The sequence below is a fragment of the Podarcis melisellensis genome (assembly GCF_964234715.1).
Source record: "Podarcis melisellensis genome assembly, chromosome: 14".
Classification (NCBI taxonomy): domain Eukaryota; kingdom Metazoa; phylum Chordata; class Lepidosauria; order Squamata; family Lacertidae; genus Podarcis; species Podarcis melisellensis.
This window is the reverse complement of record NC_138546.1, coordinates 756,154-775,943: the sequence shown is the minus strand read 5'-3', so window position 1 is coordinate 775,943 and position 19,790 is coordinate 756,154. Positions and strand designations below refer to the sequence as shown.

The 19,790-nt window shown below is 52.6% G+C and overlaps 1 protein-coding gene across 2 annotated transcripts; it reads right to left on the bottom strand.

Annotated features, from left to right (window-relative positions):
* Positions 1-23: 23 nt before the first annotated feature.
* MGRN1 (mahogunin ring finger 1) lies at positions 24-16,731 on the bottom strand. 2 transcript variants are annotated; one of them, XM_081889230.1, is made up of 16 exons: positions 16,514-16,731; positions 14,030-14,148; positions 13,439-13,527; positions 12,415-12,561; positions 11,189-11,306; positions 10,729-10,795; positions 8,977-9,029; positions 8,595-8,642; positions 7,249-7,317; positions 6,671-6,830; positions 5,670-5,779; positions 4,085-4,308; positions 3,749-3,866; positions 3,081-3,126; positions 2,156-2,275; positions 24-1,308 (listed from the first exon to the last, which is right to left on the bottom strand). In XM_081889230.1, exons 1-16 carry the CDS (start codon positions 16,599-16,601, stop codon positions 1,196-1,198), a joined length of 1,689 nt encoding a protein of 562 aa, XP_081745356.1. In that variant the 5' UTR covers positions 16,602-16,731; the 3' UTR covers positions 24-1,195. The 2 variants fall into 2 exon arrangements, with proteins under 2 accessions (XP_081745356.1, XP_081745355.1); XM_081889229.1 differs by lacking the exons at positions 14,030-14,148; positions 16,514-16,731 and adding an exon at positions 1,629-1,673 and having other exon boundaries at positions 13,439-13,689.
* Positions 16,732-19,790: the final 3,059 nt, after the last annotated feature.

Here is a 19,790-nt window from a genome sequence, read left to right as displayed (position 1 = left end):
AGAAAAAGCCAGTCACCAGCATCAACCAGACTGACACAGGAGGGGTTTATTACTATAAATATAGAAACACATTGGCCCAGCTCTGCCCTCTGGGCCTGGAAAGAGAGTGGCCCCCTCAAAGGCGGCAGTTGGGGGGCCAAGGAAGCAGCTGGCAGCCCCTCAGGCAGCTAGTCCACAAGGACACCCCTCACCCCACTGCCTTCTGGGTGAAGCAGTTGGGAGGGAGGAAGAGGAGGAGGAGAGGGAGAAGGCACACCTGGGCACAGCCCCAAACCGTGGAGCTCAAGGTGGGGGGTGAACAGGCTCCTGCTCGGTGGCACAGGCAGCACAAGGGGGCGCCCACCAGATGCCCCGGCCTCAGGGCAAGAGAGGAAGCAGCAGGTTCTGCGTCACCCTCCAGCAAAAGTGCCCCCCAGGTTGGCTCTGCTGCTCTGCCCCCAAATCCTGCAGCAAAGCAGCAGGTCGTGGTGGTGGAGGAGGGGTAGCTATGGGGCAGAAGACGCAGGTCCCAGTGGGGAGCCTCAAGCCACTTCCAGCTGAGTCCCTCCCGCCCCTCGCAGGCTTCCTCTCTGGAGTCCAGCCACCCCCCTGGCAGGAAGTCCATGGAGGGGGGGAGGCAGCAAGTGCCTTGTGCCTGACCCACTTTCCCTTTCTGCAGGAGCAGGAAGAAGCCCCCCCGCCCCATGTGCTTAGATGGGGGGTTCTGCCAGGAGCCCCAAGTGCCGGCCAGGAGCAGAGCAGGCAGGCTGGAAAGCAGGAGGGGGGAAATCAGAGGCAGGGGGTTAAAAAGGCCAAGGCGCCAAGAGATATGTCCAAAAGAGGGCGGGGGAGAGGAAGAGAGCACAGCAAGGCAGGAGGAAATCTTTTCCATCACACCAGCCTCACGGCCAATGCGGGGGGGGGGGCACTGAATATCATGCATTTCTGTACAAAGACACAGAAGAGTCCTTTGGAGGGGCGGGGAGAGAGTCCTGGTCCGAGGCTGAGCCCCACAGAGGGGGAATGTCTGTCTCGTGCCGCAGCATCGGAACCCGTGTCCCGTAAAGGATCCTTCGCTGGTGGAAGAGGAAGGGAGGCAGAGGGGGCTGCTTCCCCACAGGCAGGCAGGAAGAGGAGCTGCCCCAGAGGATGCGCCCGGGCGTTTGGCATTGTGAGCACCTCGGTGGCGGTGGCTTTCGAACCCCGAGCCAGGCGCTCAGGACGGGCTCTGCCCACTTTCCACGCAGAGGCGGGGATTGTTGAACAGGAAGGGCTGCCCGGATTGACTGGTCCCACGGCCAGGGAGGGTGCCAGCGAAGTCAGAAGATCCTGCGGTTTGGGGGGGGGGGAGAGAAAGAGGCCGGCTCAGGAGCCCTGGTGGTGGGGACCCTCTCAGCCCTCCTGCCCCCCAGGCATAGGGTGGGAGCAAGAAGAAGGCAGGGCGCCCGACTCCAGCACCCCGAGGTGGGTGCCTGTCCGCTGAAAGAGACCGCCAACAGCAGGGCGGAAGCTGCCCTGCGCACCTCAGCCCCCTCCCCACTGCAGCCCCCCTCTCTCCTCTTCCCCCTTGCCCCACTTCTGGCTGCCCTTCCCCACCCGCCCTCCCAAGAGGCCCCCGCCAGCGTATAGGGAGGAAAGACGAGACGTACCAGCTTACTCCTCTATCCCAACAGAGCAGGAGTCCAGGCCGAGGGCTGCCCAGGCGGGGCAGACAGAAAGGGGGGAGACGTTAGAAAAAGCGGTCAGAAAAGACGGACAGACGCCCCCCTTGCTGTGGGCATCGGGTGGTGCCCGAGAGCGGGGCGGAGGCCTCTTCTGCAACCCACCACGAGCCTCACCCTCTGCCTCTGAGCCTCTTCTGGCCCCCTATGCATCTGCTTCCCGGCCCCCGCCCCCGCCGTTCCAAATTGCCCTCCTCCCTGTGCCACACGGATGGGGCCTCTGTGGCATGGACGTACAGAACAGGGCCATGGCTGCCACACAGAGGGCAGCAGCAATGCAAAGGCAGCCCGGCCATGGGTGCAGGAGCAGGAAAAGCCAGGACGGCGCATGACGCTGGGGGACGGGGGACAGGTGGGTCAGGGCCCTTCCTTCTTGGCCGAGCGAGGGCATCATCCCCCTCTCAGCGGAGGGAAAGGAAGCGCCAGTCCCCACCGAGGGCTCCTTTCGACGTTACCTGGCAGGTAGACGTCCGCTGGCAGGTCGCTCTCCAGGATGGGGAGGCTGCTGGGGCCACAGGTGCTGCTGCTGCTGCTGCTCTCCTGGACAAGGGCCTCCACAGAGGGAGGCTGGGCACCTGCGAGAGGGAGAAAGAAGGGGAAGCCTCAGCGCCTCGGCATGCTGCCACTCCCTCGCCTTGGCCGGGGGCCCCCAGATCAAGGGTTTACCAAAGGCATTTCTGCATTTCTTTGTCGAATGGTCTCTTTAAATTTGAAGGTTCATTATTGTTCCACAAGATGTGTATTTCTTTAAAGGCAAGAGCAAATAATGTGACCTGGTTTTACAGCTGTGAAGCAGTATAGCAGGTGCTGTTAAGTTGTGGTAATCAAGCTGTTGGGTATGGTATATAAAGAGCAGTATGTAGCTCTCTCAGTACCCTGGTGGATGGGTCAAGCTTATGGATATATTGTAATTTAGTGTAAAAGGAGTTTTTGTTATTAAAACCTAGCAAACGTTACTTTTGCGTTTCTTGAATGTGTGGTCTTCCCAGCACGCCTTCTGCAGCCCAACTCATCTGTGAAATAGCCAACGTTCTTATCTATTAGTTCTCCTGCCCTTCTCGTTTAATTCCCACAACCCTGAAAGGTAGGTAAAGCCGAAAGAGACGGTGACAGTCCCAAGGTCGCAGCCAGTGAGCTTCGTGGAGCGTGGTCTCTCCCAGGTCCCAGTACAGCACTCCAACCCCCACACGTTGCTCTCGTGCCTGCTCCACTTTGCCCAAGCTGCCCCTCCAGGGGGCCAGTCCTAGCAGTGGGGTTCTTTCCAGGCCCATGTTCAAGAGCACAGACACGACATATACCCAGGAGGGGATCAGGCCAGAGGGTAAGGATACTCCCCCCTCCCACCAGTTCTCACCCATCACAGGCCCAGCCAGAGCTCACCTTGCTGCAGGGGGCTGCCTGCCTCTGCTTCTTCCGCTGTCAGGCTCTTGAAAGACGGGAGGAGGAGGAGGAGAAAAAGAAAAGGGTCTCATTTCTGCAAAGGAGGAAGGTCGCCATACAGCCCCCTGCTTTGCGTTCCAATGGGCAGAAACCAGCACCATTCCAGAGTGGGGAGTTTTGTTTTCGTGAAGGTTTGCTCCGGATCCCATTGAAAGAGACACTTGGGGCTCTCAAGGGGGAAAGGGGCAATTTTTTGGTTTATTAAAATGTATGACCACCCATGGGAGCGTCCAGCTCTGGCAACTCATGGTGGGTGGCCCAAACAGCCCACCTGCTGTTTACTGGCCACCTCCCAGTGCCAGTAAAAACTACAACTTACTGCAAGACGACACAGAACCAGACACCTCCACTTGTCAGTTTGCGGATGCACACAAACACACACACACACACACACACACACACACACACACACACACACAGTCCAACTTGGCCAAGGAGCTCTTGCGGTTGCTCAGCTGTCAGGCAGGAACAGGCAGCAGGCAGGCACCTTTCTGAGGCTGACAACTCAGCAAGGCTCATGGCAGTGCTAAGCCTGACCCCACCAGCAGGCCACTCCAGGCTTAGCAAAGAGGCAGGAGCCAGACAGACAGAGAGTGAGAGAGATTCACCTCTGGGGAGCTGCCCTCCTGCAGCACGAGCTCCGTCCCGCTGAGTGGCAAGTCTGAGTCCTCCGAAAGCTTCTCCTCATCCTCTTCGTGGATGGGTGACGAGGGAGACCGGAGGGTGCTGCAGAGAACAAGAGACACAGCTGGATTGGCAGCGGCTCGCATGGCAGGGGGGTTGACTCTGGGGCAAGAGGCAAAGGCACTAGGAGCCCTGAGCTTCAGGCGTTGGGCAGAGGAGAAGCAGAGGAAGGTGTGGACTGGGAAACGGAGCGAGGATGGACTTGGCGTAGGGGAGGGCGAGAGGGAGCGATCCACAGAGGCTTCTCCACAAGATTTCACCTGTCTGGAGACTTGCTGCGCTTGCTCTTCTGATGGCTGGTCTCCACAGCTCGGTCCAGCCCCACCAGGGGTCTTCCAGAGAGGGGAAGCCCGTCCAGGACCCCCGTGTAGGTGATCTCGTCGTAGAGGGGAGCCGAGGGGATGGAGGGGGAGATGGAGCGCAGGCCGTTCAGGGCTTCCAGCAAAGAAATGGGCTCATAGCCTGGAGGGATGTTGTCCGAACACTGCGGAGGGAGGAGAGGAAGACAAAAGCTCAGCCACTGCCAGCCGTCGTTGCAGTTTGACCCCTACAGCACTGAAGCCTCTTTAGCTCTGCCCTCACAGAACTGCAGGACTGGAAGGGAGTCACAGGATCACCCAGTCCAACCCCCACTGCAGGAATTGCAGCTAAACACACTGCCTGGCATTAGAAGACACCCATGGAGACATTTATACGCCACCTTTTAAGATTAATGCTTTACAAGGCAGCTTACAACATTTAAGGATTACAAAAACACCAGAGAGAAAAATAACAAGAACCACAATAAGTAGTTTGAAATCTTCCCAAAATCTCCTTATCAGGATAGGAGAGAAACATCTTATGGCCACCAACTTGGAAGGCTTTAAAAGAGGGCTGGACAAATTCATGGAGGAAGAGAGGGCTCTCAGTGGCTGCTAGCTAGCATGGCTGGGCAATTCCTCAAAAGTTGGAGGCAGCAAGACTTCTGAACCCATTGCTGGAAACCACAGGAGGCCGAGGGCTCTGGAGCCGATGATCTGCTTGCAGGTTCCCCACAAGGGACACCTGGTTGGCCATTGGGAGAACAGGAGGCAGGACTGGATGGGCCCCCTTGTTATGGTCTTATGTTTAGCAATGAGTTGATCTCCCTAAGTTGCATCAAGTCACTTTTGTGAGGAATGATCATTCTTGTTGCTGTTCTTTGTCTTCAGAAGGGCATCTCAGGTTCTCTTTCTCTGGCCAACTGAGCTGGGGACTCTCAGGGTTGTGCAACAGTCCCAGGGGAGAGTCTGGAGCCATAAGAAGCAGCCATCACCCCAGGCAAAAGCTCAGCAGGCCTGGGGCTGATCAGAGCCCAGGTGGGAGGCTGCCTGGGAATCCCCTATAAGCCACTGCCATGGGCACCCAGATGGAGGGAAGGGGGGATACTGTGTTTTAAATGTTTGGAAGCTGCCCAGAGTGGCTGGGGCAACTCAGTTTGATGGGCAGCATATAAATTAGTAGTACTAGTAGTAAGAAAACAAAAGGAAACAGCTATTCCCATCCACCGGGATAGCAAGTGAACCTTCTCTTCCTCCTTCCCTGTCTCTCTCCTTTGCTATTTTTATGGCCTCCTGTCCTTCTACGAGGCAGGCTGACCCCATCCCCCTATTACCTGAGGGGGACAGCCAAGGCTCAGCAGAAAAGGCCACCTGGAACCCCCAGCAAAAGTGGGGATGAGCCCGTGTCTGCCCAGAACCCAAACCAACTCCCCCCCACCCCACACAGAGAGATGCATCCTCCCCACCCCCAGTGCTTAAAGTGTGCTTTGGGGGTGAAACCACCCCTTCTGCTGACCCCTCCCGGATGCCTGAGGCTGCTTCTCACCGAATGCTCGTCGTGGTCCAGGGTCTGTGCCAGGACGGGGCTGAAGGAGAGCGGAGACAGGGCCCCGGGCTTCTTCCTCACGGCTCGAATCTGCAGCAGGGCTCGGAAGGCTATGGGGGAAAGGCAAGAGGAGCCCAGTCTCATCTCTTGCGCCCGAAATCTGCCAGGGGCAAGGCACATCATCTCTGCCTCCTACGGGTTGGGCTGTGGGTAGAGTCCTCTGGGAGTTGGGACCCCAAAGCCACCTGCTAGCCACGTTGACTGGGGAATACAGCAACTGCTCTTGCGAAGGGAGACAGGCGGCTTTGACTTAAGCAACCTTTCCAGGTGCCAAGGCAGATCAGCTGCTGCCCCAGCAGAGCCCCTTAGAGGGATGGGCCTCAGAAATGGGCATGGGCACCGAACCTGGAATCCTGCAATGCTCCTCCTGCGCTCGTGTGGCAAGGCATGTGCACCTTGCTATACCACAGAAACGGAGTCCACAGAGCTCATGTTTCCCTGCTCCATCCCTGCCCATCAGCAAAGGACTTCCTATGAGAGTTTCACTGAACAGGGGGAACAAATGTGCCCCCCCCCCCGGGCATCATAGGACTGTAGAGTGGGAAGGGATCCAGAGATCATCTACCCCCTGCAATGCAGGAATCGCAGTTGAAGAATCCCTGACAAATGGCCATCGGACCTCCACTTAGAAACCTCCAATGGAAGAGACTGCCACCTTCCAGGGGAGTTGAGTCCTTCCCACTGTCAAACGCCTCTTCCCTCCAGAAATTCTTCCTAATGCTTAGTCGGAATCTCCTTTCTTGAGACCTGAATCCACTGGCAGCAGAAAACAAGCTTGCTCCGTGCAATGAGACTGGCAGCCCCCAGAGGAAAAGCTGCCCAGTGTGATCAAAGGTGAAGAAGAGTCTCTGTGCTTCAAGCTCCGGGTTTTCTGGCCTCCTCCTGGCCTGCAAAGGGCTTCTTCCCTTGCCTCTGCCCCACCCTGCCCCCCTGCTACTCACGCAAGCGGCAGATGGGGCAGTTGTTGGCCTGGTAGCGCAGGGTGTCGGCACACGAGTTGCAGAGGCAAAGGTGCCTGCAGGGCAGGATGAGGGTGTCCCGCAGGTCGGAGAGGCACACCACGCACTCGTTGCTGTTGTCGCTGTTCTCATCGTCACAGGGCTGCAGCGGGGGGAGAGGGAGACAAAGAACTCACTGGATGCTCCTGTGGCCCAGCTCAGTGTTCAGAACCCTCACTGTAGCGCAGAAATCCAGGGGTCCCTTTCCGGACTCTGACGGACAAAACCACCCAACCCAACACTACTGGCAGCAGGTGGCAAGATCAACCCCACCCAGAACAGGCAAAGCCCCTAAATTTCAGACTTGGGAGGCACACACTCACAAGCAGAATTTGGCTTAAGCAGATGCCAGAAGAAAGCCACAGCTCTGAGCTGTTGCTGTGGGTCAATAGACAACTTCTCTCCCTCCGGGGAGCGAAAGCCTCGAAAGGGAACGTTCAAGGGAGAACCTCCACTTACTCCCCTTTTAGACAGAGGGATGCACTCCTCTCATGGCCTCCCCTCCCTCACTCCCTCCTCACCTTAGTCTCCTGATTGTTCTTGTTCTCAATGCCATAGATCTCCTGAAGCAGGTAACTGACCCGGTCCACCTGTGGGGAAGCAGGAAATGCTGATTGCTTCTTTTTTAATCATTACTCTTAACTATTATTATTAATTATTATTATTATTATTATTATTATTATTATTATTATTATTATTATTATTATTATTTCCACTAGGATATTCTAGGTGGCTTGAAATGGAAGTTAAACACAACACAATACAGATACACAGCTGAAAACGAAACATGAAGAAACAACCATCTAAGGCAAATGAGAAAAAAGGATGGAAACAGGTTGGAAACCAAAACCAGAATAATAAAAGGGCAGCAATGTGCTCTTCATTGAGCATAAGCACAAGTCAGAAGAACCTGGCAGCTGCTGGCTAAGCCAAAGGAAGCGCATGTGGCCAATCAGACCACTCTAGGAACCCCACAGGCAGTGCAGGGGAGGAACAACACATCCATGGCTACTTGCCACAATGGCCATGTTGCACCCCCACTGTCAGAAGCCCCATGCACCTGAACATTGGTTGCTTGAAAGGGGAGGGGGAGAGCTCAGGTCCTGCCTTTGGGAGAGCTCGGAGCGCCAGTGTGGTGTAGTGGTTAAGAGCGGTGGACTCGTAATCTGGTGAACCGGGTTCGCTTCCCTGCTCCTCCACATGCAGCTGCTGGGTGACCTTGGGCCAGTCCCACTTCTCTGAAGTCTCTCAGCAGCCCCACTCACCTCACAGAGTGCTTGTTGTGGGGGAGGAAGGGAAAGGAGAATGTTAGCCACTTTGAGACTCCTTAAAGGGAGTGAAAGGTGGGATATCAAATCCAAACTCTTCTTCTTCCAGAACAGGCATCTGGTTGGCCACTGTGAGAACAGGGTGCTGGACCAGATGGGCCATTGGCCTGATCCAGAACACAGGCTCTTCTGATGTTCTTATTTGGGAGTCGCAACAAATGGTATTGATTCAGAGGCACATTGCCTTCAATCCTGTGGACATCATGCCTAGTACCCACGGAGAACTTTATCGTCTGTGAATCTGCCTAAACTGCCTTTTTAAAAAATCTGTTTAAATATTTGTATTACACGTTCTCAGTGCAGTAAATCCAATGGGCCCTGCTAAATTGGGTAGTGGGAAAGGGGTCAGGCCTCTCTGGGATGTCAGCCAGCACCTCTGCCAATAATAATAATAATAATAATAAATTTTATTTATACCCTGCCCTCCCCAGCCAAGACCGGGGCTCAGGACGGCTTACACCAAATATAAAAACAACTGATTGAAATACAGCTTAAAAACCAAGATTAAGCCACATCCTTGCAGACAGACAAAGACTTACGATCTGCTTCTGCTTCAAAGGCTTCACCGAGAAACTGCCATCCACATGCTGATGAGGGGAAAAGACACGGGAGAGAGAGGTTGGCACATTTAATATGAAAAGTCTTCAGCCGCTTGCTAAGCAAACCCTCCTTCCATGCACAGACCCACTTGCATTTTCAGGATTTATTCTGATTACACAATCCAAGCTCTCAGATTCTGCTGATTTCCCTATTCAAAGCACCAAACAGAACAGGGCAAGAGAGGAGCGGAAAGGGGCCTTGCAAGAGAGGCTGGAACCACGGAGAAGGCAAGGCAATGTCTCGCCCCTCTGCCAGCGCTGTTAGTCCAGCAACCACCCAAAGCCATCTCCTGCTCAGATGGGACAAAGGGGGGCTTCTTACCTTTTCAAAGGCAGCCAGCAGGATGTGGGCATGGCCAGTCACTTCCACGACAACTGCGGGGAAAGCAGAAGGCCCATGAGATCAGGGGCAAGGCAACAGGCAGCCCAAACACCCCATCAGGCCAGGCTCCAAGGGAGGAGGATTGGGGCCTGAGTCCTCCAGCGGTAGGACTCTCAAGAGTCGGGATTTCCCAGCTGCACAGGCTACCCAAATGGTCACATGGGCAGCCGAGCTTTCAAGATGTCCAAGGAAGAAGTTGTGCGCAATCAAAGTATACGATGGAGGTCAACAGGCAGTTCTGAACCAAGCCCTTTTCTGAACCCTTTTCCCTCCTGGTAATTTCCTTTTTGAGGCGAGGCAACCAGAACTGTACCCAGCATTCCAAACATGGCATCGTGCTATAGACCGTTTTTGTTCCGACTCTTTTCCTAATGCTCCCTGGCGGCATGGAATTCGCCTTTCTCACAGCTGCTGCCCCCTGGGCTGACCTCTTCATCAAACTGTCATGTGACCACAGGCGGGGGGAGGCGGCTTTCTTGACCCAGGCTACCAGTTACACAAACAGAAGATAATATTTTCATTTTCTCTCCCACGGCATGATGGGAAAAGCTAAGAGGGAGAGGCAATGGCTCCTTCAAACAACATTGCTATTGTCTCCAGCTTTATTGACACACAGTCCTTGGCTGAAGACGTCCAGCACAAGAGATCCCACTATGGAGGCGAAGGAGAGAAGGCTCCAGTTGTTGTTTCCCTCCCAGGGATATCTCTCTGAAGTGTCACAGATGAAATCAGAGCAGTGTTTCCCAAAGTGTGGTCTGTGTATCCGCAGAGGCACACAAAAGGGTTTCAAAGAATTCACAGCAGAATTTGCTCTCAGCTAGATAAATCAGCTGAGAAAGCTCTTGCAGCCAATCGGAAACCACAGAAGCCCTGTCAGACATTTGGCTTCCAAAAATAGTTCACAAACCAGAACAGTCACTTCTGGATTTGCAGTGTCCGGGAGCCAAAACGTTTGAGAACTAAGCTGCTCGAAAACCAAGGTTCGACTGTATTATTAAAACTACTCAATTTTTATTAATAATAATAATGATAATAATAAGGGGGTAGCTTTAATAATTCTTTATAAATAGCTTTAGAGTATATGTTTGTTTGTTTTAAAATAGCTTTATAATTCTTTTATATAAAAAAACTTTAATTTTATTATTTATGTGCTGTTCATCTGACTGGGTTGCCCCAGCCACTCTGGGCGGCTTCCAGCAAAATGTAAAAAATACTTCTCCTGAGAAAGGGCACATCAGTAAGACTAAATTCTCAAAAAGGGAGACGCAATTATTCTAAGAACAGGAAATACTGAAGTTAATCTGCTAACACTGCTGGCGATCCAAATCTCTTGGGCAAGGTGGGTCTTTTGCTTGGCTTAAAGAACAGGCCTTCTTTAGCACAGAGCCTCTCCTGCGTCCCAGAAGACGCATATGAACAAGGAGACCGTCCCAGATGGGAACAGAAGGTGGAGGTGGCATGAGCCATATCCTGCCCAAGAGCCAGCAAACCAGTTCCCCTCCTGCCCCCTGCTCAGCCCCAGCACAGAAAACTTAGCAGGGTGGAGACCTTTCCCAGGATTGTCTGATTCCAGCGCAGCCTGGCCCCTTGGAAAGGCCACTCCAGCCTCTGGGCCAAACCCTGCTGTGTCCCTGAGCCAGCCTGATTGATTCCCAGGGACACAAAGGCAAAGAGGGGAAGCGGGTGTCTTACCATCGCCTTCATCCACCACAGCCTGGATGACGACGGGGAAGATGCCGCGGTCCAGATCAAAGTTCAGCTGGAAGGAAGGAGCAAAGAGAGGGATTAGTCTGGCTGGTAGGGAGTCCTGTGGCTTTCCATATGGAACTCCTCCAAGGAAAAGGTGTCAAAAGACCCTCCTTTTGTGTGTGTGGGGAGGAGATACAGGAAGGGAAGGAAGGACAAGCAGCCACTCAGCTTCCTTCTCTGCTTCCAGCCCCTCCCCTTGGAAGATCTTTAGTTCATTTCCCAGCACCTTTATAAATTTGTTCTTGTTCTGATGACACCACAACTGCTTTGCTTTCAACCCCCCAAACCCCCAGGAGGAAAATCATTAAGACGGGGGAGGCAGGAGGGAGAGACACAAGCCTATGTGACTCTGCTAAGCTAAAAGACCCACATCTGGGAGGCACTAAGAGGCCAGGAACGTCACCTCGTCGTCTTTCCAGTCCGAAAAGTCTATCTTGAAGGACGGCAGCGAGAACTGCTGGCTGACTCCTCGCTTGTAATGCACCGTTTCCGACTGCAGAGAAGGGTTCTTTGTGCTGTAGCTGCAGGCAGGGAGAAGAGGAGAGGCTCAGCATCGCACCCAGAGGCAGCTCCTGGGCTCTCCCAGGCCACATCCAGCACCCTTCCGTGTTATGGCGAAGCACAGGCCAAAAGCAACAGAAGCCGCAGCAAACCATGCCATGTGCATGTGGACCTGCCTGATGCACCCACCTGCTGGCACCACCAAGCTAAGCTAGCACATTTCTGGACATAAAGAAAAGAAGGGCGTCTCCAAACTACCCCAGTGGTGCAGGGATGCCAGACCTTGGGGATGGCAATATATTTTTCTGCTGAGCCAAGCTGGTGAATTTAAGAGCTAAGGTCCCCGTGCCTTCACCTGGTTCACCAGCAACAACCGTTCCAGAACAGGGATAGCCTGACCAATGTAGTCCATGCGCTGGTAACTCAAGGTTGAACTACTGCAATGTGCTCTTTGTGGGACTGCCCCTGGACCTGCTTCAGCAGCTCCAGCTGGTGCAGAATGTCTAGTCAACAACATGGGGCTCCATTGCTAAAGCTACTACTGCGCCAGGTTCAAGGTCCTTGTATTCGCTTACAAAGCCCTGAACATCTTAGGTCAAGGGTACCTCAGGGATCACCTAATCCCTTATAGCCCAGCTCAATCGAGGAGATTATGTGCAGGAGTGTCACTGGTCATTCTCCAAACTGGCAAGGCTCATCTGACAACAACACGAAACTGAGCCTTCAGTGTCATCGGCCCAGTCCTGTGAAACTCTCTGCCACTGGAGATCAAGCAGGCGTCTTCTGTTCCAACTTTTAAATGCCTGCTGAATACTCTTCAATTCTGCCAGGCTGATGCTGGCAATTAAAAGTACATCTTTCCACAAGAGTTATCTGATGTCTGATTTTAACTTTTCTATATGGCTTTTATTGTACAGCTTTATGTGTTCTATATGGCTTTTATTGTACGGCTTTATGTGCTACTGTTGTAAACTGCTTTAAAAAACAAACAGCTGTGTGTAAATACTTCTATAAATAAAATAATACAGAACTATGGGTGGGTGAAGACGATGACTCCAAAAGACACATGATCCCTTTGACGGGCTCCCCACAAGGCCCCCTGCTTGCTAACCCTAACCCAGCACTCACACAGCCATGCCGCTAATGAACTCCTCCGTCGCTTGGCAGTAGATGGTTATTGCAACGCGTGCGTCGGCATCAAAGGTGAATTCCAGGCTGTACAAGGCCTTCTGCTTCCCGTTCTCCTCAGTGGGGCTGTCAGCGTCCTCTTTGTACCTGGTGTAAAGGGAGGCTGAGTCACGGCAGGTGAGCTCAGACATTAAGCTGGCTGCAATCTCTCACCTGGCGCAGAAACTCAATCCTTGAGCCGTCTCTGTTTCTTTATTACCACCCACCCACTCGAACTATCTTCACAACTATCACATTTCCAGCTCTCCTGATGGGACTGTCTAAAATGCTTTCTAAGATACACACAATATTTATTACATTAATGGTTTTATTATATTAATGGTTACCATTATTATTATTAGATGGTCTCAGAAGCCACATATGCCACGAAACCAAATTATCACAATAAGATTACACATACTAAACACCTGATCTTCAGGAGACAGACTCCTCTGCCTTCTTGCCTCTATTCATGTTCCCCTGCCCAGATTCCTCAAGCCCCTCAACCCACCCCTCTCAATCCCTCCATTTTGGCCAGAATTAGAAACAAGCAAAGGCAAGGTTTCAAACCACCTGCTTCCTAGATCTTGCGTATCTCCAGATTTTCACAATTCACTGCAAGTGTGGAATGTGATACTAAGCGCAACCTTTGTTGTAACTCAAAACACCCCCATGCTCTGTTCAGCAGCACACGAAGACCAGGACAGACAAAGGAAGCCTCCCTCTTCAGCTCACAATCAAAAATAAAAAAGGAAGCCTCTGAATGTCAGAAAATCAAGCAACCTGCTCAGACGGAAAGAAGGCAAGTTAAGGACCTTCTTTGCAAAAAGACACAATTTCAAACCTCCCCCCCCCCCCGTGCCAACTCATCACAGAGCCTGCATTTTAAGCTCCTTGGCCTCAGCAGAGCATAGGCTAAGGCAGCTGTGGTTCCACCCTGGCCCCCTGAAAAGTCTCAGCCCACAGGGGCTTGGGTCTGCAGTACCTGACCAGGCGGAGGGAATCTTTGCGGATATTCACCAAGCTGCGCAAAGTCTTCACTGGCTCATGAGGTGCTGGGGTCACATAGGGAAACTGGAATGAAAAACCAGGAGCCTCTTGAGAAAGCACACAGGAAGAAAGGGGGACGTGAGGGGGGCAGGCCACTCTCCACCCCCACCACTGGCACAAGCTGGCTCTCTCTAGCTGCACACACAGGAGGAAAACTCCACTTAGGGTCATCTGCTATCCCTGGAAGGGTTTGAGCCAAAACAAAAAAGGGAGAGCTGTACACATTCAGCAATCAGGGGTCCGTCCGCCTGTACCCCAATTGAAATCCACCAGTATTTCTCACTTTGTTTTTCTGAACCCCATTCAACCTCAGGGAAAAGTTGTTTAAGAACACACACCTGCAACCCTTCGAATTGAGAGGTCATAATTCAGGTGAGATCCTGTGAGGAGAGCCTGCTCTGACCTGGCAGGCTCCAGCTGTTTGGGACAACAGCTGTGATGGGGGCTGTGCTCTGAAACAGCTGGCTGGCTGGTGCTCCCCTCTCCCCCCGGTTCATTTTGGTGCACCAAAATCATGAGTACTTGCCTGGACTGGCCTGTTGCCAAGGAAGTTCAAGTCCATGTTCTCCCCAAAAAGGTAGCCCTCAGGGTGTGGCGTGTCAAACTTTTCGCCTCCCATGAAAAAATGACTGGCAAAGTAGTTCCCTGAAGAGAAGGCAAAGATCTGGTTTTACGTGTTTCTTTATTACATTTTTAACCACCATCGTCCGCACAAGGATCTCAAGGTCATCGTATAGAGTTCTTCCCACACCCACCTACCCATTTTATCCTCACAACAACCCTGTAGGGTAGGGCAGGGCAGCCCAAAGTCACACAGTGAGCCTCACAGTTGAGAAAGGACCTGCACCGCAGATCGGGCACAGATGCCAAGGGCACTGGCAGGACTTTGGCACAAGGCGGGGCTCAGCAGCCTCTCTCTGGAGTGGGAGAGGGCAGACATCCACACCAGCTGGCAGCCAAAAGCTTCACTTGCCCCCCACCCCAAGATTTGTGGAAGGATCCCCTTTTGTGGGCTGTGAAATGCAGGCATACAACCACCCACCTTGCTATTTGGCAGGTGCCTGGAAGAAGAGAGCTGGCAGGCAGGTGATATGTGGGGAGGGAGAGAAGAGGAGGGGGCAGCCCACTGCTGCTGCCTAGCAATGGCTCAGAGGAGGGAGGGGCACGCCATGATAAAAACATTAGAGGAGCCCGGCTGCAGTTGGATCTGTTCCGGAATCCTGCTCTCCGAGTGGCCAACCAAAGGGAAGCCTGCAAGCAGGATCCGAGGGCAACAGCTCTCAGGGCGTCCACGACAGCTGTACGTGGGGCGGAGACACCCATGTACCCTGGTTTCCATCAGTGAGCAGTTCTGAGAAGCTCACAAGCTGGGCATGAAGGTGGCCCCCTGACCAGAGACTCAGAGGTAGGCTGCCACTGAGCACAGAGGCTCCCTTCTCAGCTGTTCTGGAGGGGGGGTGGGGGTGTCACAAGCACACTGGAGCAAAACTCTGCAAACATCCCTGTTCAACCAGAAAGCAGACAAGCGAGACATGAAATCGACAACCCTCTCTTTGCCTCCAAGACCAAGGGGCATTGAGGAGCCCTTGGGACCAGTGGCTATTTATTTATTTTATTTCACAAAATTCATACGCCGCTTGATTATAAAAGAACTCCAAAAACTCTACATGGCTCACACAGAAAATAATAATACATTACAATCATCCGGGGAAAGCCAATCTTTCACCCGGGGGGGAGGGAGGCTATGCTCAGGTGGTCTCCTGGCTTCTCAGAAGAGGCACCTGCCACCAGGCTCCTCTGATGGGGGGGGGGCTTCTGGTCACGTTTTGGGGTGGGGATCAGGATGGCAGAGTTGGGAGGGAAAGCCAAGGGTCCTGTTGTCCTGGATGCCCCTCTGTTTCCAGGCCCCGTTCAACCTGCTGCTGTGGACCCTTCAAAGGCCCAAGACCCCAATCCCTCCAGGTGAACTGGCGGCAGCAGCAGCAGCAGGGGCCTTTCTGGTAGTGGCTCCCATTTCCAGGGAGGCTCAGCAGGCGCCTTCCTCACCTGCATCTTCAGGTGCCAGGCAAAAAGGCTCTTTTTCTCGTGGGCCTTTTAAACTGCGCTATCGCACAATGGACATGCAGTATATTGAAAAATAATGGAACCAAGGAAGGGACTAGACTGCAGGGGTCAGCAAACCTTTTCAGCAGGGGGCCGGTCCACTGTCCCTGAGACCTTGTGGGGGCCGGACTATAATTTTTTTTTGGGGGGGGGGGAGAATGAACGAATTCCCATGCCCCACAAATAACCCAGAGATGCACTTTAAATAAAAGGACACATTCTACTCATGTAAAAACACGCTGATTCCTGAACTGCCCGCAGGCCGGATTGAGAAGGCGATTGGGCCCGATCCGGCCCCCGGGCCTTAGTTTGCCTCCCCATGGACTGTCAACGTTTCCCTTCTTTTAAAGGGAAATTCCCTTATTCCGAATAGGATTCCTCGCAAGAAAAGGGAAATGCTGACAGCTATGGGACTAGAGGGAAGTCAATTTGTTTTGTTTTGGTATTGTTACTGTTATTTCTGGAAAACCAATAAATCGTTATCAAAAAATTCAACTGCGCTGTTGCTTTGCGATGCCCTTCCGCGACGCCAAACGCCCGTGCCATCCTCGGGGGGGATGAGCAGCGGCAGCAGCCCCAGCCCCTGCAATGCAGGAATGGCGGCCAGAGGGGCCCCCAGGGGTCATCTAGCCCAACCCCCCGCGACCCAGGAAGAGCCTCGGCGGCCGCTCCGAGAAACGAAGCCGCTTTTCCTCTCAGGCTGCTGGGAATAATAGGGACCCCCCTGTGGGTTGGGGGAGGGGGAGAAGCCCCCACAAAAATTGGGGAGGGGAAGCTGAGGAGCTACTACCAAAATCACTAATAATAATAATAATAATAATAATAATAATAATAATAATAATAATAATTCCTCCTTTCGCGGGGCTCTGGCCCCCCCAGGGGCGGGGGCGGCGGGCCCGGGCCTCACCGGACTTGGGCGGGTACCGGTAGGCCGAGTTGGCCTGGATGTCGATGTCCTCCACGCCGGCGATGCGGCGGCTGAGCAGGGAGCCCATGGCGGTCGGCGGGTCTCGTCGGCGAAGCCTCTTCTTCTCCTCCCTCAGCGAAGCCCCCTCAGACACTCCGTCAAGGTGCCGAGGCCTGCAGGCCGCTCCCGCGCGGGGCACCACGGGAAAGAGAGTCCTCGCGCCCAGGCTCTTCGCGTGGTTCGCCGCGGAAGGGGAGACGGGCCGCGGACTACAACCCCCAGGAGGCGCCGCGCCGCGCGGGGAGAAGAGAAAAACACAACAATGGGAGGGCGTGGGAGGCGCGGGGCGGGGCCTGACCCTCAGCCAATGGCAGCGCGGGACGGTAGAGATAGGAAAAGGTAGAGCTTCCACTCTGTACGTGGCGAGCGGGGGGAGGTGAAGTGAGTTTATTTAGCTCAGATTCCTCGCGCTGGGTTTTTAGGTCAACATGAAAACTCAATAAGAATGTATTTGCTTTTTTAAAATGTGGTTTAAAGTGACGATTCAGCTATTTATGGAGGAATGTAGAGTTTCCACCCTGTATTGAGGGGGAGACAGCCTGGTATTAATTACTCTGGAGAGTCCCATGGACTGCCAAAAGATCAAACCTATCCATTCTGAAGGAAATCAGGGTCAATTTTTATGGTAGCCCAAATATCAGTTGTACGGGTGTATGCATATATCTTAATTTTACCTCATGAGCTATTGCTGCAATCTGCTCTGATTGTATATTTTATCTTTAGGAACGCTGTTTTTATTGTGTTATGCGAACTGGTCTTTGACCGTAATAAATTATCTATCACCCTGATGTTGGGAAAGATGGAGGGCGCAAGGAGAAGGGGACGACGGAGAACGAGATGGTGGGACAGTGTTCTCAAAGGTACCAGCATGAGTTTGACCAAAGTGCGGGAGGCAGTGGAAGACAGGAGTGACTGGCATGCTCTGGTCCAGGGGGTCACGAAAAGGCGGACACGACTAAACAACAACCATTTCTGTCCTGTTTTTATAGCCAACCTGACATATACTCAGAGCTGAGTGTGGATTTCATGCTCTTTATTCAGCTCATAGTAGAGAGGAAGGAATGGAAGTTCTCCCATGATGTCTGCGTTATATACATTATTTACACAATGGCCCCCATGTGATTGGCTAATTCTGGGATTCTCCTGTAGGCCAATCAGGTTGCGGATTCACTTCCACCTGGAGCTGGATTGGGTGGCTCCTGTGGACCAATCAGACTGGTCCTAGAACAATAGGATCCAGAATGCAGTAATCAGACTGCTGCATTCTGATTCCTATTATTCTAGGACTAATCAGACTGCTGCATTCTGGATCCTATTGTTCTAGGACCAATCAGACTGCTGCATTCTGGATCCTATTGTTCTAGGACCAATCAGACTGCTGCATTTTGGATCCTATTCAACTCAGTACATAACACAACCTGATAACTCAACTCAATAATTATAAACGGTTAAACAGAACTTAAAACTTTTCCATACAATATATATATATATTGTTACAGGCCACCCGTGTCTCCACCAAGCGGTGTGTGAGATTGCAGGGGCTCCAGGCGCTGGTCCTCGGTTCGTATCACCAGGCTGGATGACAGTTGACAGAGAGCAGGACACGTGATCCCTGCACTGCGAGGGGTTGGGCTAGATGGCCCCTGGGGGCCCCTTCCAAGTCGCCAGTTCTATCCTTCTGTGAAAGTCCTGCGCAAGAGTCCAGAAATGCAGCCTCGGCCGAGGACCCTCCTCACTCGCCGCCCTTTGCCCGACTGAGCCGCCACGTGACGGGGACCCTCCCTGCGCCCGCCTCCTCTGCAAGCTCATTGGTTCTTCCGGATCTCCTTTTACCTAATATGGCAAGGTTGCCCGCGCAGGATCTTTGCTCACTGGTTGGCTCCACCTGTCAGTCCAGCTGCATCAGCGCCCGCCCAGCAACAAGTAGGACAACAAAGCAAAGGCTTCTGGGTAATGTAGTCGACGCAGCGCTGGAGAAAGCGGCGGGGCGAAGAATTGGGACCCTCAGGGGTCATCTGGTCCAACCCCCTGCAATGCAGGAATCACAGAGCAGAGATCTCCTTTGTCTGTGCTCGCCTGGATCTCTCTAAATCAAGTGAAGCGGCTGAATTAATGCCTCTTATTGATTTCCTCCTGCAGCACCATTATTCGTCATCATTAACGTTAATAGTGACTCTGTGTTCCTTGCACAGATTCATATTATTTTATTTTGTATATAGATATACATAAGTAGTATAATGAGAATTATTGGAAGTTACATATTTTAATTTGTTATGTAAGTGTAATATATTGTATTTGTTTGTTTTTCTAACTTTTCTTACTTTATTGTTTTTAGTCATTTGTATCGTCTTTTGTATTATATGTTATGTATATTTGTCTTTGTGAAAATTAATAAAGATTTTCTTTTTTAAAAAAGCATTAATAGTGTGACTCTCCTGCCCATCCTCTCGGAGGAGAGCCCAGGATGCCACCACAAAGGAGGCTCCGCAAAGGAGGCTGTGGAAGAATGGCGTGGCATAGCAGGGGCAGCAAAGGGCCATGAACGGGACCCATCCATCCTGTTATAAGAAAAAACTGCTCCTTTTCCCTTATGTGGCACCCAAGAGCCCATATAGGGTCCTTATGTAGGTTCTCTATCAGTCGGAGAAAATAACACGGGCCAAGGAGAGAATATTGAGAAGCAAAGCAGCTAGTAAGCCTGATCTTTATTAAACTGTTGCAACAGGGTCCCCTGCTCGCCCCATGCAGGAGGGAGTAGAGGAACCCAGAACAATAGTGCACAAGCTCTGATATAGACTTTTGAAATTGCCCACACTGTAGGCCAAGACCACCCCCCAAAACACCATTCATACATACACTGCAGAAAGAGGTGGTCCCCAGCAGAAATTTGAGAGTGTTGCTTCTCTCCTGTCTGCCAAGATACCTGATCATGCCTTATCTCAGGGGTGTCCAAACTTTTTTCAAAGAAGGCCAGATTTGGTGAAGTGGTCATGCGTGAGGACCGACCAGAGGGCCAACCAAAGCTTTTGAGATTTTTGTAGGATTTTACACCAGGAAGTAAACTGCCACAGGGGCCGGATTGAATTGACCGGCGGGCCGGATTAGTCCCCCGAAACAGACTTTGGACATGCCTGCCTTATCTGATTGCATTTTCTGGGTAGTCTGGCAATTCCTTTGGGATGGTAAATACTTGCTGAATCTCTTATGCCCGGGGTGC

Excerpts from the sequence above, each read along its gene's own strand:
- MGRN1 (XM_081889230.1), bottom strand. The coding sequence starts at position 16,601 with ATGGGCTCCCTGCTCAGCCGCCGCATCGCCGGCGTGGAGGACATCGAC. Across the intron at positions 3,867-4,084 it reads CGCAGCAAGTCTCCAGACAG|CACCCTCCGGTCTCCCTCGT; the intron begins GTGAAATCTTGT and ends TGTTCTCTGCAG. Across the intron at positions 2,276-3,080 it reads AGGCAGCCCCCTGCAGCAAG|GTGCCCAGCCTCCCTCTGTG; the intron begins GTGAGCTCTGGC and ends TCCCTCTCGCAG.